General features: G+C 48.6%; 1 protein-coding gene across 1 annotated transcript in view; it reads right to left on the bottom strand.

Moving 5' to 3' along the window:
- Window positions 1-21,711, bottom strand: part of JAK2 (Janus kinase 2) — a 1,019,755-nt gene that overhangs the window by 287,686 nt on the left and 710,358 nt on the right. The window contains exon 8 of the mRNA XM_085635055.1: window positions 19,848-19,967. Coding sequence (XP_085491181.1) covers window positions 19,848-19,967 — 120 coding nt within the window. The remainder of the gene's footprint in view (window positions 1-19,847; window positions 19,968-21,711) is intronic.

The following is a 21,711-nucleotide window of genomic DNA, read 5'->3' as shown; positions in this document are numbered from 1 at the left end:
CTCAGCCCCCAAACCTCCGCCAACACATAAATGGGTACAGGATTTGAGGGAATGGGCAACGGCAGAACTAGTCAGAATGAAGCACATTAGACATGAGGAACGACTTGAGGAGGATACCCAAGCATGGTCTGCGATGATCGCAGATGTTAAAGTAGTAGCGGAAACCACTGAGGAGGAAGAGAGAGTTTCACAGAATGCCCCAGAGCAGGAAATTTGAAGGGTGACTAAGAGAATAAATACCAAGGTAGGATTCAAGAAATGGTATACAGTGAACAGATACTTTATTCCATCAGACACTAGGACAAAGGGGAGGGGGGGAACAGTATGGGTAAAAAAGACATTTATATTGGTAATAGGATTGTAATAATTTAAGTTATATTAATATATGTCAATAGGAATAATATTATAAAATGCTATAAATTGCGATGTTTATGTGAAAAACCAATAAAAAGTGGGTTTTTTAAAAAAAGATGAGCAAGAAGATGGTGGAGAGAGGAAGATATGTAAGGGACATGGAACCGTCATAAGGTAGGAATGCTATCCAACAAGCTGACTTTGCTCACCATCTATTCTTCAACTGCGTTACAAATGAGTGAGAAGAGAGAAGGAGAGGCCGAGCGGGAGCGTGATGATGTCCAATGAATTTATATTTCTCTCCTTATGGTGTGTAGGATGAGAATCGGGTCGTTAGAGTAAGAACACTAAAGACTTGAATGGCCTACATTCTAAAACTCTTGTCCGTTTTTGGACTATGACCTACAATAGTAATGCGTGTTAGCACTTCTAATGGAATCATTATATTGTCAATATTTTTAAAAATACATATGCGCACTAACACAAAAGTGTCCCCTTGTGGATCCAGCTCACACAAGATCACTACCTTAAAGAGAGCAAGGGTTTAAAGGATGAAAATGGCTGCCTGGAAAACTTCAACCAAACTGAACAAAACCTATACAAGTGAACAATCATGCGTTTCCCCCAGCTTTTCTTGTTTCAGGGAAAAGATTAATGCAATTATTTCGATGATAAGATTGTGATTGACTAGTGAGTATTTTTCTTTTGACAAAAGATGGTATCTTTCTCTGATGTAGTAAGGTTTTTTTTCGTAGATCACACCCTCCCACTGCCCCCACTGAGCCCACCAATAGAAGCAGGTTGCATAGGAATTCTGGGAAGGAATTGTTTAAACATTTATGGTATATTCAGGTCAGACGGGCCTAAACATTTATTTTCCATGTTCAATTTTCTCAACCTTTGTGGATGGTCATTATTTCAAGAAGCAATCCATCTGAGAGTGGCATAAAGGCGTTTGGGTCCAGAATCTGTGTTTGGTTCTAGGGCAGTTTCGTTTTATAACTGTCTCAACCTGACATTCCTGAAGAATCTTATTAGTTCAATCAGAGTTTAACTGCTTCAGATGCAAACAAAGTATGTATGCATAATGATCTATATGTTCACAGAACTTCTCATCAGGAGGTAGGTATGCTTTGACCAAATTCCAAGTCTGTGAAGATTTGCATCAACTTTATACCAACATGTGCATTCTGTATTTTAAATAGAAAAAACAACAGCGTTTTAGAAGAAATCATATGTTCTGGATTCATAGCAACATAATTTTGTTTGAAAGAGTAAATATTTCATAACCTACCCTCTCATCAAGACTTCCTAGAACTTGAATTCTATTTACATACCTCTGTACAAATTCCTCCATATCCCTGCTAGTAATCAGCTCTTGGCTTTCAAAGATTAAGACAGAAATTCATAATGAAGGCGACTGTTCCAAGAAGGAAAAGGAGAAAAGGCTCTGAAGAACTCTCTACTGGGGCTTCTACATGGAAGCAGGACGAATGAGGAAAATCTGGAACCTCCAGTTGTGATGTTTGGAACCGTTTATTTACTTTATGCTTGTCACCCTTTACTTGAGAGTGAAAAACGGAAGCAAGACAAAAAATTCAAATTTGAGAAGGAGATATATGCAAATCGGTAACCATGTATCGATAATAAATGTCAGGAACACAAATCTCCAATCCGTACTGCAAGAAAAAAAAAATATGACTCAATTTTCCTATGTCTTCCTGGAAAAGTCAGAAACCGAAAACTGTCCAATATAAACCTGGCACAGACTGAGAGGTGGATGTCAGGAATGGGCCACATTTTAATCAGTACAAAGCAAATGGAGTCCTAATAATAGAAAAAAAATGTGTACGCCCCTGTGCAATGACCTGAGCAGCAGGAAAGGAAGAAAGAGCATTCACGTTGGATAATTTGTGAGGAGTCAAATGCAGTTTCACTCAAAGTATCAAGACCACTAACATTCTGGAAGTCTAGATAAAGTCGGTTATAAGTATTGTGAGGGGGGAAATTAGCCAATTCCTTAGCAACATTTCCTAAACACTTTATGGGCATATACTTGTGTATATGACAGTCTCTGTTTTTTTTAATAAATATTTTTAATCAGTTTGAAGTTTTGTGAGAAACGTACAACTTTCAAAACTATAACGACGGTCGCACACAAGGCAATCAAGAAAGGTCCAATTATCATAGCCTCAATGGTTACACACTGTGGTTTTCGGACCGCCTTTGCACCGCCGGTCTTGAAGCTGCAATATGTTTGGCGGGACCACCACAGTCCCGCCAAGTATATTATGAGTTTCCTCTCCACCACAGTTTTCATGCCGGTTCGTCCTTCATTAAAACTGTGGCAGAGAGGAAACAAAGGAGGCCATGGGGTGCATGCAGGGGAACATGTTGTGCCCCCCTGTGAGCATGCACCCCATTACCTGCATGGCATGGACTGCACCAGTTCATGCCATGCAGGTACAGCTTTTGACGTTCCCATTGCGGTGCCTACTTCATAGGCACTGCCGTAGGAACGCCAAAGAACCGACTGCCAGCGACCAAAAAAACAACTCTTCATCTGGCGGGCGGTGTGCACACAGGTTTGGCGGTGCAGGATGGTGGTATGGTGGTCCCTCTCCCGCATAGCCAAACTTGTGATCAGGCCCTAAGTATCCACAGACTAGAGCAGGATAACCTGCCAGGGGCAGCTCAGTAAAAACATTTCCCATTGGAATGTAAACCACCAGTGCTCGGCCAAATGCTGCTGCCAGTATGGCACGGGCCACAGAAGCCAACAGTTGCAAAAAGCCTTTCACTATTTAGAATGAAAGTTCTCAGTCCTTCACGAACCAAGAACATGAGTATGTGTAGCAAGAGCACAATATGACTACGCATGTTAAATAACAGCAGATATGAAAGGTGAATGTGATGATCAGCAGATAGTGGGGAACGTAGACTGTGGGGAGGTGAAATGACATCATATGGAATGGAGAGGGAGCTGGGAGGCTGGGAGGCAGGGGAGCTGGTTGGCGGAGAAGCTGGAGGGTGATAGAGTCCTGCTAGAGAAGTCAGATAACCTTAAACAAAGTTACAGAAGAAAAAGGAAGAAAGTGTGGTGTTGATCTTTACACTGGTGACGAGCTAGATTTCTGTGCAGGGGAACAGAAACTTGACATCTTCACCCCTGGAAAAACCATTGATTTATAACCAATTTCGTATGCATCTGGAAAACAAAACAATTTGGCAAGTGAGTGCACGCTTAATTCATCACTGTGGAAATGCGCTTTCCATAAACTGAGAAGGCATTTATCTTAACTTTTAGTAGGTAAGGATACAAAGTTAGCAAACAAAGTAACGGCCAGTGCTCGAGAGAGTGGCGCGAGGAAACTAATCTCTGACACACGCTCTAATGGGAGACGGCAGCGGGGAAATGATTGCGTGCCTGTAAACTATAGCATCACGAACCCAGCCTGAAAACTAATCAGGTGCTGGCAGGCGACCGGCATGAGAGACATTGCTGCGTAGTGGGGGCACACACATGCAGATGAACATTCGCTTAGTCCTTGACAAGACGCGTTACTTCAACTGAACCAGTAAATCAGCAAATAAACAGAAAATAAATAAATAAGCACTAAGAAGTTATGCAATCTGTGTTCTTAGCCAAAGCGTACTGGTGAAACTAACGTGCTCATAGAACTGTGCCTGACAGGAACTCATACATAAAGAGGAAATGCACTGGCGAGTGGCATACTGGAACTAGAAGAAGGACTGTTTTGTCTGTTTATCAAAAGGAAAGAAACAAGCTTTGCAATTCTCCTTGCCAAGTAATAGTCTATCAATAAACAACATGTGGGCAAATGGAAGACAGGAGTTCAATACTGGTTATTTTAGATTGTTTTGGCAATGTATTGTGTTAACGTATTATATTGAGTTTTTGTTTTAGATTTAATTTTATTAAGTTTATTTACAGGCAAAATGCCAGATCAAATTATGGCCTCACCTCCACCCTTTTTATCAACCGCGAGAGCAATCGATACCATGGAAGCAATGGAAAAAATTATTCATTACATATATGTTAGATTTTGGAGGCGATTGATATGAATCTGACGTCAAGCTATTCTTCTTCACCATTTCAGTAGTGAAGGAGCATTTATGAAGATTTACCAGATGTTTCTTTAGGCATGGGTGAGGGTCAACCTACCAATGTTTTTGACATTTCCATGCAGATGTTGCACATTCAGTTTACCTCAAACTAATTTGGTTTTGGAAAGTCATAGTTTTTTTCAAGGTTACAAAGGGTGGATGTGGACATTGCATTGTACGTAGCAGCATTGAAAGGATTGGCATTGTTTTGTCGCTTTGAACAATTAGCAGACTCACTGATAAGTTATCAGATTGTGAGATGCGCTAATAGCAAGAAGTTAAAGTGAGACTTTTAATGAAAGATCCTAATTTAGAAGAGACTATACAATAGCTAAAGGAACGGAGCACACAGCACTATGGTTAAAGGAAATGGATAACACAAGGAGTGGTAAAAAGGAAGGTGTAATAAATGAGATTGAAAGTATCAAGAAACAAAGAAAAGTAATGATAGAAGCAGTGATTTAAGGAGGAAAATATAGGTACCTAAACCTAACATAGAGAGTGATGTGAAGCAAAGGAATACCAGTTGGAGAGATGGGAGATGTTTCCAATGTGGTGCTCAATTTTGCATCCACAATTCCTTCAAATCACATTCCTTGCTGCACACATCGTGTGTGCAGCCAGGAACGTGATTTGCAGAAATTGTGGTAGGAAGGGGCTTTTCGCAAAGGTGTCCAAGACCAAAATTGAAGGAAGAGACAGTTGGAAGATTCAGGTAATTGACCAACAAATGCAGGACAGTTGTGAAAGCATCCAAGAGATAGTTTTAACTGTCAATGACGAGTGTACATTGACTCAGAGAGTAAAACGAAGACGGAAAAGCAAAGTGTGGAATTACACTGAACAAGTTGGAGAAACCACATTGTCAAATATTTCTTAATAGTATGTCTATTAAAGGTGTTAGTGGATTCAGGAAGCTTATTTACTTTCATATCTAAAGAAAGATATGAAAGCAAACTAAGGATTCTCAGTTGTCCGAATTGGATATAAAAACTGTTGGTTATGCTGGAATGAGGATAGAGATTCCAGGGATGAAGAGGATGACTATCATGTTTAAAGGAAAAGCTGTCTACAGGAAACTGTATGTTACAGATTATGGGTCAGACTTATTAGGATGGCATCATCCAAGAGACTAAGTAATAATGATAAATCTTAATGCAAAGGAACCAGTGATGTTAGCAGAAAGGAGTAGAGGTAGACAAGGAAGCTCAATACAGTTTAATAGAGATGTATCTGAAAGTATTTTCAGGGGTGTTGGGTCTACTGAAAGTTTTTCCCCACAAAATATTATAAAAAAGGGAGCAAAATCTGTGGTTCACAAAGCACTAAATATTCCCAACATGATGAGGAAACCTTTGTAGCAGGAATTAGATAAACGTCTGCAACAACAAATTATTGAACCCACTGAAGCCTCTGAATGGCTTGCGCCAATTGTGATAGCACCAAAAGATTGAGGAAAGATTTGTCTATGCATAGCTCTCTGTGATCGATCTTAATAAAAACATCTGGGTGGATGGACAGCCGCTTCCAAATATATCTGAAATGCTGACTATGAAAGGCAAAGGAGTTGTGTGCAGCGTTTTAGTTATGTCCGCTGCATTTCATCAAGTTAATCTACTTGTGCAGTCAAGACACCCAACATCATTTGTTACTCCACTGTGGGCTTTCCATTTATAGAAGGATGCCTTTTGGGCATGCTTCAGCCTCAGCAGTGTGTCAAAGGATAATGAAAAACATTTTTGGAGACATGGATTAAGTGCTATGCTTCCAGGACAATATACTCATAGTAGGAGAGTGTGTAAGTGATCATGACCAATTGTTTGAGGAAGTCACAGGAAGATAGGAAAGACAAGGGCTGACAATTAAGAAAGATAAATGTCAAATTAGATAGAAAAAAGTTACCTCTTTGGGGCATGTCATAAATGGTGAAGGAATCAGACCAAAGAAAAGTATTGTATTAACGATTGAATAAGCATTAAGGCCAAGTACTAAAGAAAAGTTGAAGTCATTTCTGGGACTTGCAGAATATTGCTCAAAATATGTGAGGCATTTCACTGAAGTGGACCTTTTAGGAAAGTTAATGAGAAAAAGTATAGAGTTTGAATGAGGGAAGGAATGTGAATGTGCATTTGAGAAGATAAAGGAGAGCATTATTCAAGCTCCCATATTGGCACAGTTTGATGTTACAAGAAGAATGTATATTACAACAGATAGTAATGTAGGAATTGGTACAGTACTAACGCAAGTTAAGTAAAGTATAGATTTTGTGGTAGGTTTTGCACTCAGGAGACTGAAGGGGGCAGAGACTACATATTCTGTGATAGAACGGGAGGTATTGGTCTGCTACTGGGTTATTAACTGCTTTAGGTTCTATATGTGCGGTATACCTTTTAAAGTAAAAAGTGACCATTAACTTATATTTTCAAGGGGGAACAGACTTGGAAGGAAACGTCACATATTTGAAGGTGGTTATCGTCAATGGTGAAGTATCATTTTGAAGTGGAGTTTGTGAGAGGATGCGAAAAGGTGGTAGCAGATTATTTGTCAAGGATGCCAGTATGAACTAAGGAGGTTGTTGAGGAGGTGTGTATAAGGGAAGAAGGAGTTGTAGATGGACAAGCGGTGATAAAAGCAAAATAGTAGAATGCTACAAAGGAAATTGATCTGGAGATGAAGATGTTGAGGTAAGAGTTGTGCATGGATGGAAGGATGAAAGTGGATATAACAAAGATGAGTGCGAGTATTTTAAAATCAAGGATGAGTACATAATAGTCAATGGAAAATTAATGAGGAGGAATCAGTATGTTTCTCCAAGTGGGGTTTGAATGCATTAGTGCTCTATGTATACAATGCATGAATTGGGTACAGTATGAAGTGTGTGCTGATAGTCACTCAAGTGATCCAGTGGAGGTAGATGGATGCAACCAACCAGCCAACAGAAAGAAGGTAGGACAAAAATACTTTTGTGAGCTGATCCAAAATATGACTGACACTTTCTTAGGCGAACTGCAGAAGGATCCGGAGCTAAAGAAGCAATTGCAGACGGAGGCTGAACCAAACCGCTCCTACTGTGTATAGAATACAATAGGTTTCCCATTAGTGGCACACGCACAATTGCAGGTCAAGCCTAAATAATATCTGCCTGATGTAATTTTCATCTTTTTCTTTTTTAGAATTTATCAATTGCATTTCATATATTCATGAATACAGGCGCATTTTTTTTAACCCTTTCGCTGCGGCGGGAATTCCGCCGTAGCGCTGGGGGAGGGTTTGGGGGCAGCGCGGTGGCGCGGTGCTCATGACGGAACCACTCCGTCATGAGCCGCGGTTGAGCTGTGCTCATGACGGAGTGGTTCCGTCATGACTCCGCCCACTGCGCTAATCGCCCGCACAGGCGGGGAATTAGCGCCGCGTGGGCGGCGCGGCCGCCAACGGCCGCAGCATGACGGAACCACTCCGTCATGAGCACACGGCGACCGTGGCTCATGACGGAGTGGTTCCGTCATGAGTGGGGAAGGGGTTAAACTAAAAAGGCATAACACTTAGTATTGTTTCATTACAGGTTACCAATTCAGCTTGCACAAACATATCTTTTACAGGCATGTATTACTTGATATTTGATAGTTTGAAATTTTTGGGAAAAATATTCAACACTGTTTCACATTTGTTTCAAGCACTTAAGTAATGGTTGATATATGTATTCAAATGCCCATAGAAACATAAGAAAGTGATTTTGCATTAAAGTTGGTTGTTGATTTTAATGATACTTAACAACTAAAAGGTGTATCTAAGCAGCATATAAACAATGAATAAGAAGAGGTAAATATTTGATTCCAAGGAGCTGAGAGGCCATGCAAAAGACAGCTATAAACACCTTTTCTTTTTCAAAGACCAAAGGAAGGCACATCAAGTAGCATGAAGAGCTGTCTTCATACAGTAACTCTGTTGTTCCACTAAGGTACAAAGGTGAAAGAGAAGGCCACATAAGAAACACACACAGGGTTCTATTGGTGTTAAGATTAGTTTAGTAAGAGGCAAGGACGACAGGTTGAAGAACAAATGGAGGGAGACTCAAATACTGTTATAATGTTGCAATTGTTTCTAATAATGTGTTTGTTAGCTGCTATTGTTGCCACTATTCCGTTTGCTTTTATAGTCAAGACTATACATGTTATAGGCACCAGAACTGGATTTTAATTTTAATAAAAGTAATACAATTATTGTGCGTGTTCTTGATTGTGTCCATTTGTGGTAGAAGGAGGTTTGGTGCCTACTAACAATAAGTACTCAATAGTTACTAGTGTGAGTCTCACAGGGCAGATCATTGTCCAGAATGCACCATTCTCATGTAACTTGCAGTTGGTTTGTAGGGTAAAGTCCACAGTTTTCCTCATGTTGATATGTTGACTAAGTCCGCTTTGCACAAGAGTCCTGGGATTCCTAAGTTCGGGCTGTATTCTGAATAAGTTTCAGAAAACGTAGCATGCCAGTTGCAAGCAAGGAGCCTGCAAGAGCTTTACTCTCGAGGCTCCCTTCACATGGATGGCACAGACAGTAGTGTCATATGTAGAGTTGTCTATGAACACTGGCACTCAGTAAAGAGGATTTGAGCATGCAAAGCTTGAAGAAGCTGCTATCAAAGTTGATTTTTCTTCAAGCTTGTTTGGTTCATTGGCCATAAGTACACTTTTGGCGTTTTAGTAAATGGTTAGTGGGAATACATCTTTGGTGTGTTGCCACTAAAGATGAAAGCTTTATTTTCAATCGGAGATGAAATCTGGATGCAGAGCTACTAAGAAAGAAGGTTGCCTTTTTCAAAAAGGCTACAACTGACTAATATTTCATTCGAAGCTGCCATAAGATCTAGCTATTTGAAGTACCTGGTTTCATCATGAGAACCTCATTTACACCCACACAGCTGGGGTTATGGGGGAAAGAAATGGGGACAATATATAGTTATGTCTAAGTAAAATTTGACCACATTTAAATTTTACCTTACTTTGTTGCCTATCTGGGTAGTTGACACGGGGTCAGATAAATTCCCTTTTTGCTAGTACATATAATCTATCCACCTTACTTTATTTAGCTGGCGATGCCATTACATTTATGACAGTTAGGCAGTAGTGGCCCTGAAACATTGCTGAGGGTGTGCAAATGTTTTTACAGGAGTTTGCAACATTCGTGAAGGCCTATGGAACACTCTGCATATGTTGCAACCTTTTTGCTTTGTCACTGCTGTCTGACAATGATGACTGTTGAGACAACTGATGTCACACATACCCTAATTTAACACCACAATGCATTCTTTAAAAAAATTAAGATATTCTGTTGCATAATTCTATTGGATGTAGAAAAGCTTGGCAAAAGATAATTACCAGTGAAAAATTCTGCAAATATTTTTCAGCTTGGCTGGGTTTCATTAGAGTGAAAACGATTTTACTATGCAGTGAAAAGTATTGGGTGACGACAAAGGAAATTATGAACACCTTTAAATACAGAACAAACTATAATTCACTTGAACATAATTACACTCTCTGATCTATGCAGATACCATAGCTGGGGTTAGTGACTTGGTTTGGATGTACTCTCATGCTACAAACAATCATATCTGCTGTAAAAACCTAATCTATCAATAACTTTATCTGACACGGTTTCCAGTTCATAAAAAGTACAAAAATAAATCACATCACACATATATAAAACCGAATAGTATAAATAAAATGATTTTGAAAGCAAACATCGTTTCATAAAGGGTAAAATGTTATCAGTCGGAGTGCTAGGTGGCGCCTGACCGTCATGGACGCCTTTCCATGAGGCTCCCGACGCCGGTCCCCGCAAATCCGCCTGATTCCCCCCTGGACTGCCCTGGGCGCTGGGGTGTGTGAGGCTGCCCTGCTGCCCCATACCGGCTCCTGGGACGCTGTGATCACCGTGGGCCTGCCTAGACGACGCGCAGCCCGGCCGGCGGCGGACGCTGGCGGCTGCGGAGCCACGACCCGGGCAGGCAGCAAATTCAGCTCGCGGCGCCCACGAGGGGCACAGGCCTGATCCGGCCAGGGACGAGGACGCGGCGGCCGCGAGGCTGCCGCGGATGCTGTGGACACTGGCTGGGTGCTGTCCTGCTTCGCGGATACAGCCCGAGGCCCCTGAAGTGCTGTGATGGGACCCCCCCACCGTGCGGAGCCCGAGGGCAGATTAGGCGGTGAGTGCGGCGGTGTGGGACCGTTTCACCGGGGCAGCAGCGGGGGTCCGGGGCAGAGGGGAGATCCCCCCATCGGGCCGTGCGTCGGCGGCCGGGGGACCCGGACCCCCGCTCCCCCCCCCCACTCTATACCTTCTCCTCCTGGCTACGGCGCTGACCCGGCCCCGTTGCTCCGAGACTGGCTGCCGGTTCCGGGGGTGGGGGGCCCCCATTGACTCGGGCCGCACATCGGCGGTCGGGGGGGTGTCGGTGCTGTCTCCCCCCCCCCCCCTCCCCCCCCTCATCGTTTGGGGCTCCAGCTGGAGAGAGCCGACAGGCGGCACCGTACCCCCCCCCTGGGGGTGGCGGGGAGAACGCACGGGCGAGGTGTCCCCCCTGGAGAGGTGGGCTATGCTCAGGAGTGCTGGCCCTGGCGATTCCCGGCTGCGGTGCTCTTGAGGAACGATCCGCCGGCCTGGGACTGTGAGCTGCGTTGCTGGACCTCGCTTCGCTGGGGGAGGCCTACGGACGCGACTGCGGCGGGGGATCGGACTCGCTGCCCCGCTGAGGAGCTCATCGGAGATTGACCGCTGGGGCTGGTGGTGCCGGGCCCTTTCTGACCGCGGGTTCCCCCCGCCGTCCCCCTGCTGGGCTCCCGTCCGCTCGAGCACCCACTGACATCCTGCTAGTGTATCTTCCGTCCGTTGCCCCGATTCACTGACGGCCGCCCCAGAAATGGGTAAAGACAAAGCCAATAAGCCAGCGTCCGGGGCCACCCAAACCAGGATGGACAAATTCACGACTTCCGACAAGGGGCCCGGCTCCCCGGCCGTGCCGGCCCCGGCCCCCGCCACAGACCTTGCTGCCATCCTGCAGGCCATCAACTGCTCCCGCGCCTCCCTCGAGGGCATGGTGGGAGAGGTCAAGGTGGACGTTGCTCTTCTCCGGCAGGATCTGCGGAATGCCACCGCCCGCAGGGACGAGGACGCGGCGGCCGCGAGGCTGCCGCGGATGCTGTGGACACCGGCTGGGTGCTGTCCTGCTTCGCGGATACAGCCCGAGGCCCCTGAAGTGCTGTGATGGGACCCCCCCCGTGCGGAGCCCGAGGGCAGATTAGGCGGTGAGTGCGGCGGTGTGGGACCGTTTCACCGGGGCAGCTGCGGGGGTCCGGGGCGGAGGGGAGATCCCCCCATCGGGCCGTGCGTCGGCGGCCGGGGGACCCGGACCCCCGCTCCCCCCCCCCTACTCTATACCTTCTCCTCCTGGCTGCGGCGCTGACCCGGCCCCGTTGCTCCGAGACTGGCTGCCGGTTCCGGGGGTGGGGGGCCCCCATTGACTCGGGCCGCACATCGGCGGTCGGGGGGGGTGTCGGTGCTGTCTCCCCCCCCTCCCCCCCCCTCATCGTTTGGGGCTCCAGCTGGAGAGAGCCGACAGGCGGCACCGTACCCCCCCCCCTGGGGGTGGCGGGGAGAACGCACGGGCGAGGTGTCCCCCCTGGAGAGGTGGGCTATGCTCAGGAGTGCTGGCCCTGGCGATTCCCGGCTGCGGTGCTCTTGAGGAACGATCCGCCGGCCTGGGACTGTGAGCTGCGTTGCTGGACCTCGCTTCGCTGGGGGAGGCCTACGGACGCGACTGCGGCGGGGGATCGGACTCGCTGCCCCGCTGAGGAGCTCATCGGAGATTGACCGCTGGGGCTGGTGGTGCCGGGCCCTTTCTGACCGCGGGTTCCCCCCGCCGTCCCCCTGCTGGGCTCCCGTCCGCTCGAGCACCCGCTGACATCCTGCTGGTGTATCTTCCGTCCGTTGCCCCGATTCACTGACGGCCGCCCCAGAAATGGGTAAAGACAAAGCCAATAAGCCAGCGTCCGGGGCCACCCAAACCAGGATGGACAAATTCACGACTTCCGACAAGGGGCCCGGCTCCCCGGCCGTGCCGGCCCCGGCCCCCGCCACAGACCTTGCTGCCATCCTGCAGGCCATCAACTCCTCCCGCGCCTCCCTCGAGGGCATGGTGGGAGAGGTCAAGGTGGACGTTGCTCTTCTCCAGCAGGATCTGCGGAATGCCACCGCCCGCATTTCAGAAGCCGAGTCCCGGATATCCACCGCTGAGGATGACATCCGCCACCTACAGGACCAGGTTCGGGAGTTGACCACCCACTCTAAGGAACTACACCGCCGAGTCGAGGATGCAGAAAACCGCGCTCGGCGCAGCAACCTGCGCTTAGTGGGATTTCCGGAGGGAGTTGAATCGGGCCGGGAGGACGATTTCATGGAGCGATTGTTCCGGTCCTGGATGCCGGCGGACAGCCTATCTCCTTCGTTCGTGGTGGAGAGAGCCCATCGTTCCCTGGCCCCCAGGCCCCCGGGTGCGCCCCCCCGGCCGTTCATCCTCAAGCTCTTGAACTTCCGCGACCGGGACGCCATCCTCCGCGAGGCCCGCTGCCAGGGTGCCCTCCACTACCAGAACCACAAAATCACGATATTCCCGGACTACACCCGCGAAGTCCAAGAGCTGCGCCGTTCCTACACGGAAGTGAAACAAAAGCTGCGCTCCCTGGGACTCCAATATCAGCTCCAGTTCCCGGCCCGCCTCCGGGTCGTCTTCCAGCACAAGACTCTGTTTTTCGATACCCCGCGGGCGGCCTGGACCTGGTTGACGGAGGAGCACCCCCTGCAGTGCTCTGGGCGCGGATCGCCTACGGGTATGCGGGGGGGACGAGGAAGGCCCCGGACATCGAAGACCCGTCGGCGGCACCGCACATTACCCCGGGAGCGCACAGCGGAGGAGGTGATCACCACGCGCTCTGGGAGACGGTCACGCCGAGGGTCGAGAACCTCCTCTGCCTCCTCGGCCGCACACGCCAGTCCCGTGGCAGATGGACGGCGGGCCGTGCCACCCCGGCTCACGGGCCCTGCAACCCAACCGGCCGAGTTGGTGGACTCTTCGGACCTCTCTCGCAGCCCTAACATTTGACTTTCTTTGCTTCTTTTGGGGGAGGGGGGGTGGGGGATGCCTGGGCGGGGGTGGAATGCTCCGCTATCAGTGTTGCTCTTGGCCAGGGCAGGTAAATCAGGCTTGACTTTATTTGTATCAGGGGTCCACTAGCGCTCAAGCCCAAGCGTTTTAGCTTGGTGGTTCTTCCATTTGGTTCGGGCGACAGATGCTTCCGTTTTCGAAGTATAGGGTGGGGGGTGGGGGGTTGGGGTTGGTTTGCGGTTGTTTCTTCCTCGTTGGGGAGACTTTGTTGGTGGGGGATGACTCCCTCTTAATTGTTGTGCTAAGGTATCATGTGCTGTTTGGCCTGTTCTCTTGCCCGATGTCCCGCTGTCCTTCCTCTCTAGAGGCCTGCTCAGACGCGCCTCCATTGGCCCCCTCTTCTGTCCTAGACCATGGCTGACCCACCTGTCCCTAGGGCCGCCATGCGCATACTATCCTGGAACGTCAATGGTCTTCTGGACCGTTTTAAACGCATGGCGGTCCTCAAATATGCGCAAAGCGCAGAGATTGATGTACTCCTCCTCCAGGAGACTCACCTGTTGGGTAACAACTGCCCCTTCCTTGGCCGTTACGGTTATGACAGGGTATGGCATTCAGGTTTTGCACGGGGATCCCGAGGGGTGGCCCTTTTGCTCCGCAAGTCCTTCCCCTTTGTCCTGACCCGGGTGCACTTGGACCCCCAAGGTATGGTAGTGGTGGTTTCTGGCAATCTGGAGGGGCGGTCCCTTACCCTGATGTCCCTTTACGCGGCGCCATCCCTCTTGCCGTCGGCCCTCTCCCACGCAGTGGGTCTCCTCCCGACACTCCCGGCGGGCTCCCTCATTCTCGGCGGAGACTTCAACGCTGTCTACTCGCCCCACCTGGACTCGACGGGCCCGGTCTCCCCGACCCGCGTCGCCCGTGCAAAACAGCTCTCATCCTGGGCTGAATCGCAGGGCCTCTGCGATGTCTGGCGGATCTGGCACCCGCAGGCGCGCCAATACACCCACACGTCGGCGGCCCATCACTCTCATGCCCGGATCGACCTCATCTTCGTACCATCCACCGACTGCGCGGGGGTGCGCGATGTACGCATTCTCCCGAGGGGCCTTTCGGACCACTCGCCTGTGCTCCTCGCTCTCGGCCCCCCCCCCCTCTCTGCCCGTCCGATGTGGTGTCTGAACGCCTGGTTCCTCCACGACAAGGCTTTTCGGAAGGCGGTCGGGGGCGAAATAGCCGACTATTATTCTCATAACGAGGGCTCTGTCATCTCCCCCGCCGTCATGTGGGAGGCCGGCAAGGCGACTGTCCGGGGCGCCGCTAAGGGGCATCTGCAACGCCAACGGCGGGCCCAATCCCAGAAGCTCGCGGAATGCGAAGCCCAAGCCTTGGAACTAGAGCGCAGTCTGGGGGACTTGGATGATGCCGCACGGTCTCGTCGCTTGGCCTTCCTGCGGGAAGAGATTCGCCTACACTCCCTGGAGGCGGCGAAGATTCTATGGCGCTCCTCGGTGGCCCGGGTTTACGGCTGGGGAGACAAAAACGGCACTCTTCTCCACCGACTGGCGACCTATCCCCGGGCGGGAAGGATCATTCCGGCCATCGCGGACCCAGCGGGTGGCATTCACACGGCCTCGGTGGCGATAGCCCAGGCGTTCGCTGACTATTATTCCCAGCTGTACCGCCACAGGCCGTCCACGCTCTCCCTAGAGGAGTTGCTTACGCGGCTGCAGCCTGAGGTTTCTGAGACCCTTGATTCGCCGATCGAGCTGCAGGAGATTGAGGAGGCTATCGGCCGCCTGGCGCCTGGGAAGACCCCGGGACCCGACGGGTTCCCCCAGGAGTACTACGCTCACTATCGTGAGACGCTGGCCCAGAGGCTTCGGGACCTCTTTGCAGCCGTGGTGGAGACGGGCTCGTTCCGGCCCGAGACGGACACAGCAACCATAGTTGCCCTCCCCAAGACACAGCCTCCCTCGCGGTCTTGCTCCGACTACCGGCCGATATCCCTTATCAACACCGAACTCAAAATCTATGCTACGGTCCTGGCGCAGCGGTTGCGCCCGTCGCTTGCTCACCCGTATCAATGTGGCTTTATGCCGGAGCGGGGGACCAGACACTGCCTGCGGCGCCTACATCTTGCGATGGCGCACCGCGGCCGCCTTTCCCCCTATCTGGCCCTCCTCTTGGTCGACTTTGAAAAGGCCTTCGACTCTGTGGGATGGGCGTACTTAGATGACGTCCTGGAGCGCATGGGCTTCGGTCTCCGGTTCCGTGCCATGGTAGCGGTCCTGTATGCGCACCCGCGAGCCCGTGTGTTGGTCAACGGGGCTCTATCTCGCCCGTTTCCCATAGGTCGGGGGACGCGCCAGGGATGTCCGCTCTCGCCCCTCCTTTTCGCGTTGGCCATGGAACCCCTTGTGGTGCTGATTCGCGCAGATCCCGTTCTTCGCGAATGGGAATGGCCAGATGTGGCCCCCGATAAGATCGCCCTATACGCGGACGATGTCCTCCTCGATCTTTCCGATCCAGCGACCTCGGGGCCCCGGGTCCGCCGGATCCTCCATCGGTTTGGCCAGGCGTCGGGTCTCCATCTGAACCCCAAAAAATCAGTTCTAGTCCCGCTACACCCGTCGCGGGAATGTTTCGACTGGCAATCGGATATTCCCCTCCGGAGACTCTCCTTTAAGTACCTGGGGATCTGGGTCACCCTCCTTCCGGAACTCTGCTGGGCCCTCAATGTGGCTCCAGTAGTCAACAAAACCAGATCAGATATGCTCCGGTGGCAGGCCCTCCCATTGAATCCGCTAGGGAGAGTCGCCTTATATAAGATGATGATCCTCCCCAAGTTTCTTTACATGCTACAAAACACTCCATGCCCCTTTCCGCGCCCGTGGTTCCGGGACCTGGATAAGATGGTGACCAAATTCCTTTGGGGCGGTGGTAGGCCTCGGATGGCCTGGGATCGCTGCAGGGTCCCCTCCTACGACGGCGGCCTGAGCATGACTAACCTCTACCTTTACTATCTGGCCACCCAGCTACTGGTGATCCACGACTGGTTCTCGGGTGGTTGGGGCGACCCGGCTTATCGACTCGAGGTGCACTGCCTCGGGTTCTCCTCCATCCAAAACATGCTCTATGGCACAACGATCCCCCTGTCACTCCCCGACGTCGTCCGGGCTCCCTTTCTCGCGTGGCGCGCGGCCTTGCGACACACCAGATGGTCGGGGACGTCCACGCAACTCACTCCGCTTTGGCATGGGACGTGGCTGCGGGAGGTGGTGGGACTAGCGGGCTTTCGGCAGTGGGATCTTCTCGGTATCTCCTGTCTGGGCGATATATGGCGTGGAAGCCGCATGTGTTCCTTCCAGGAGCTTCAGACCCGCTTCTCGCTGCAGCCTTCTCAATTCTACCGCTACCTTCAATTGCGCCACGCGGTCCGGGCTCACGTCCCTCTAGACTCCAGACTGCCTTCCCATAGTCCGCCTGAGGCCCAGGTGATGTTGGGGTATCTTGGGAAGGGGGGCATATCCCGCATTTATAAATCCCTGATTAACAATACCCCGGTGGACTGGAGCGGGCTAAAACAGCGATGGGAGGCCTGGGTGGGACCCCTGGATGAGGCGGACTGGAGGGACGCCCTTATGGGCCCTCGGTCGCTTACCACCTCCGCTAGGCTGCGGCTTATCCAACTCTATTACCTCCACACTGCCTATCTGACCCCGGACCGCCTGTATCGTGCGGGCCTCCGCGTGGACGCCTCCTGCACTCGCTGTGGGGTGGTTCCGGCGGACTTTTTCCACATGGTGTGGTCTTGTCCCCGTCTGGAGGACTACTGGGCAGCGATCGAAGCCGAGCTAGCGGAGGTCCTGGGTTGGGAGGTTCCCCACGAGCCTAGAATGGCCCTGCTGGGCATCATGGACGGGATGGACGGGTCCCGTAACGAGAAGTACTTCCTCGCCACTGCCCTTATGGTGGCTAAGAGAGATATAGCGGCAGTGTGGTCACAGCCAGACCCGCCCAGAGTGGCTACCTGGAGTAGAGGGGTGGATTGGTGTGCGGCCCAGGAGCGGTCGCTATACGCTGCACGGGGCTGCCCAAAAAAATTCCGCAAGATATGGGGTAAATGGTTGGGGGGCCTGTTTTGAAGGGTGGGGGCGCAGAGGGTGGTGACGGAGGATGGGAGGGGACGGGAGGGTCTTTGCAATTGCCTGTTGATGCTTTCCTGATTGCAGGTACTGATGCCTTGTTCACTGCACTGCTGTATATTATTCCTGATATTGTTCTTTATGCCGCAAAACACAATAAAAAGAAGTTTATCAAAAAAAAAAAATGTTATCAGTCAATAACTATTGAATATTATGCTTTTTACGTTAGATTAAATTAAATTACCAACCCCCAGATTCAAAGTTTTTTAAATAATTATCGCAATATATCATGCTGGGGGATGACAAAATCCCCAGTTTTATTGTCCAATAAAATCATCTATTGATCACTCAATCACACATATCATTGAACTGCATTGAGCGCCTAGGAGGGTCACAGAAACTATGCCAAAGCATGGCGCACCAAAGTGCGGTATAACTGTTGAATCAGTATGAGAGATGGTAAACACTGGGTACAATTAAGACTATGCAGAAAGGGTCCTAAAAATCGTTTTCTCGGAAAAGCGTAGATTGGACAAAAAACAAGATGTGAAGGTCCGACTGAGTCAATTCCCCATCACAAGGACAAGGGGCAAATCCTTTACTGAAGAGGTCTTTGTCAGGAAGCACAACATGAGTGGAATATAGTTCAAATATAATCTAGTCAACATGTAGCAGTGTTGTGGGTTAAGGACAAATGCCAAATATGACTGTGCTCCAGACTTTGTGGGAGAGGATATGTGGAATAAGCCCACTGTATGTTTATTTTTGTTTAGCTCCCATCTAACTGTGGTGGCTCTCTCCAGAAAAGCCTGTTTTAACTGTGACTGAGGAAATTCGACACACCTACCTAGAGGGGGAATCTAACAGAGCCTGAAAATCCAGATCCTTAAAGATTAGTTTAACATAATGTAACCAGTGTATTTGAGGGCAAAATCCAGCTTTAGGCAGTCCCTCAATACTGACTGATTCAATTTTAGTGTCACCCTCCTCCAAATCTAGTGCCCAAAAATAGTGCCACCACACAGATGGAGTCTATAATATAGGATAAACCCAACTCCAAGTGGCAGAACAAGCTGGCACAACTGCGAGGGAGCGATAATAATTTTTTGACAAAAGCATCCTCTAATCTCTGTTGAGGTCCTACGTCTGTCATACCCCACACCACTGCCCCATATGTAGAGATATCTCTTGTCTTAAATGTTTATCATTTCAGGGATGGGTCAGGATCCCAGTTTCAGTTAAATATTGATAAGATACATTTTTCTAGCTGAAGTGCTCTATTTAGTACCATCTTTTCCCATGTAGACTTTTCGTCAAATAAAAAATAACTACTCATGTTATGCAACTTTTTATGCAACCCTGAAAAAGGACCAGAACTGCCAGAATATAATAAATATAAACCTGCATTGCTTCAAAAGAGCATTCAACCATAGTGCATGTACAAGTATTAGGGCAACATCCAAATAGATTACCATAATTTTAGGGTGCAAATCCTTCCTCAGAACTGGACAAAGCACTGATGACTAAAGCATCATACTTGACAAACAAAAAGATGAATCCTAAAACACATGACCCTGACCTCCTAGGTCAGGGACTACCTGTTAATGTATTAGGCCACCAGATGCTGGTGAGAAAGGTTATTCAGTGTGGTGCGCAAGGCCACACAGTGTTGGTGAGTATTTCACATGATCTAGGCATGAAATTCAATTCAAATTATCAGTTGAATAAGCATGCCGGCTGCAAACAAAGCCTGACCTTGAGGAGTAAAGAGGAGTGTGAGAGAGATGGTAGCAGGAGGAATTCAACGAGTAGTTTTGAACCTTGGTCTCCGCACGCACAAAAAAAGTGAAATTATGGAGACAGCAGTGGTCCATTGACTAAGAGTATTACATTATCAGTGTAAAGTCTTGGTTACCCAAAACAAAGGGTTTTATTATTCGCAAAACTGATCACACTCTTCAATTCAGTTACCAATCCCCACACCAATGTGCACTGTTTTCACAGTTAGACAGTTTAACACTATGCAACCAGAAGAGCGAATTCAATCTAAATGATCTTACCAGAGTCTTGCTGTCCTGTTTGTTTATGGTGACAACACGACTCTCTGAAGAGCCATCTTTAGTTGCCTGCTTGATGCTGACATCTATGATATCAGGAAAGTCACAGTATGTCTGCAAATCCTGCAATAAACATTGAATATGGTTATTAAAAAGCCTAGCGAAAAAAAAAAACAGCAGCTTCTAGTTTTTGAAATTGAGTCCCCAACTAACATTTCACTCTCATGTTTTCATTTATTTTTATCCGAAAGACCCAACTCAGTACATTCTCAAAAACAAATTTACCAGTGGCTTCTATTTACACACAGTGGTAGAGTAAAGACCTAAAGGTATAACCAAGTGGAAACAGAAAATTACTGCATACGACTCTGTAGATGGCCATTTTCTGTTAAAGGAGCACTGTCAATCCTTGTGCTGTACCTTGGTCGACTCTTTTTTTTGTTCTTCACAATTTGGATTGATTATTAAACCTATTTTGCTACTATAACACTGGCATGATACCCAAAGATTAATTTGTTCTAAACTTCATCAAACTAATTGTACATTGCTATGCATTTATAAACACTTCTTATACAATTTGTAGTATTGTTTTAATAAATACCTGTAGATCAGTTGACATCTAGCCTTCCGCTTGCATACGGGGGTGGGGTGAAGAGGGGTTCAAGTTTCTCACCACTGTGCTGTCTCTCTTAAACGCTTCATCATACTTTAGCTCTTCCCCTAGAATCCGGAGGTGTCCATTCTGGAATTTTAGGTGACCGGAGACCTACGCACAGCAAATTGTAACTTTTATAAAGCAGGAGGCCTTGTTCTAACCAATAACCTATCTCCCACATTGACACATGTCCAGTGGCTTCCCAGTCCCCAGTTCCTGCTTTATTTGCTCACACCAATATAAGACTCTCTTATAAATGGAGAGCTTGGATAGCAGGTGGGAAATCTTGAAGAAGAGGTGCATAGGAGTAGGACTACTTGCATTGCTATTATGAGTAAGGTTTACCGATTCTTACATCTCACTATTTTTCCTTCAGAGCCAATGGAAGATTCCAAAGTTTTTTTCTGTGAGTTACACAAAACCTGAGTTTTGGAAAACATTTGCAGAAAGCGCTCCTGATTGAAGTGGAAATCTGGTGACATGCTTAGCAAGACATAGTCATGAGTGCAGGGTGCATCCGTGAAAACATGTGTAGGAAAGTCGTTGCCTTCAGACTGATAAGAGCAACAACAATAGTAGTCCTTTCACTACTCCAGTTTGACGCCATTGGATACCAAGGCTTGGAATGATTTATAAGCAAGAACGGAAATTAACAATATACATGTCACCAACTTGATGGTCCAATCTCCTGATCTATAATCCACTCCTCTGGACTTGATAACTGAAGAGCGCTACAGCACTGCTGCAACTTACAACAGCAAACATCAGCACCTGACCACCCGTGTCCCGGGAAACAGTAACCCAGACCACCCTCTGCTTGCACCTGAAGCAGCCCCTCATCAGTATTGTGGCCCACCCCCTTGCATCCTCAAGGTACTTCTAGTCCTGGCTGAAGGTGAGCGTCTTTACTCCTATAACACACAAAAGCTTTCGTTACTTGGCGCTTTTATTAATAACAGTAACGACTGCCCAGCTTATTGCTGAGTTACCTCTGCCAGGATTGCGGTCCTTCACCACATCCTTTTGCTAGTAGTGCTTTGCCATATCCCTGTACACTTAGTGGACCTGGAAACTGCCAGCAAGAAGCATTAACTCTCTGAGCTATCTTAATGGGATAGTCACATATAAGCTAGAAGTCGCACAGCTCTGTAGCAGGCGCATTACACTCTGAGCTGTGTAACCAGCAGGCCACCCACTCGGATGGGTGGCCTG

The sequence above is a fragment of the Triturus cristatus genome, chromosome 2_1, assembly GCF_964204655.1.
Source record: "Triturus cristatus chromosome 2_1, aTriCri1.1, whole genome shotgun sequence".
Classification (NCBI taxonomy): Eukaryota; Metazoa; Chordata; class Amphibia; order Caudata; family Salamandridae; genus Triturus; species Triturus cristatus.
This window is presented reverse-complemented; position numbering and strand designations above follow the sequence as displayed.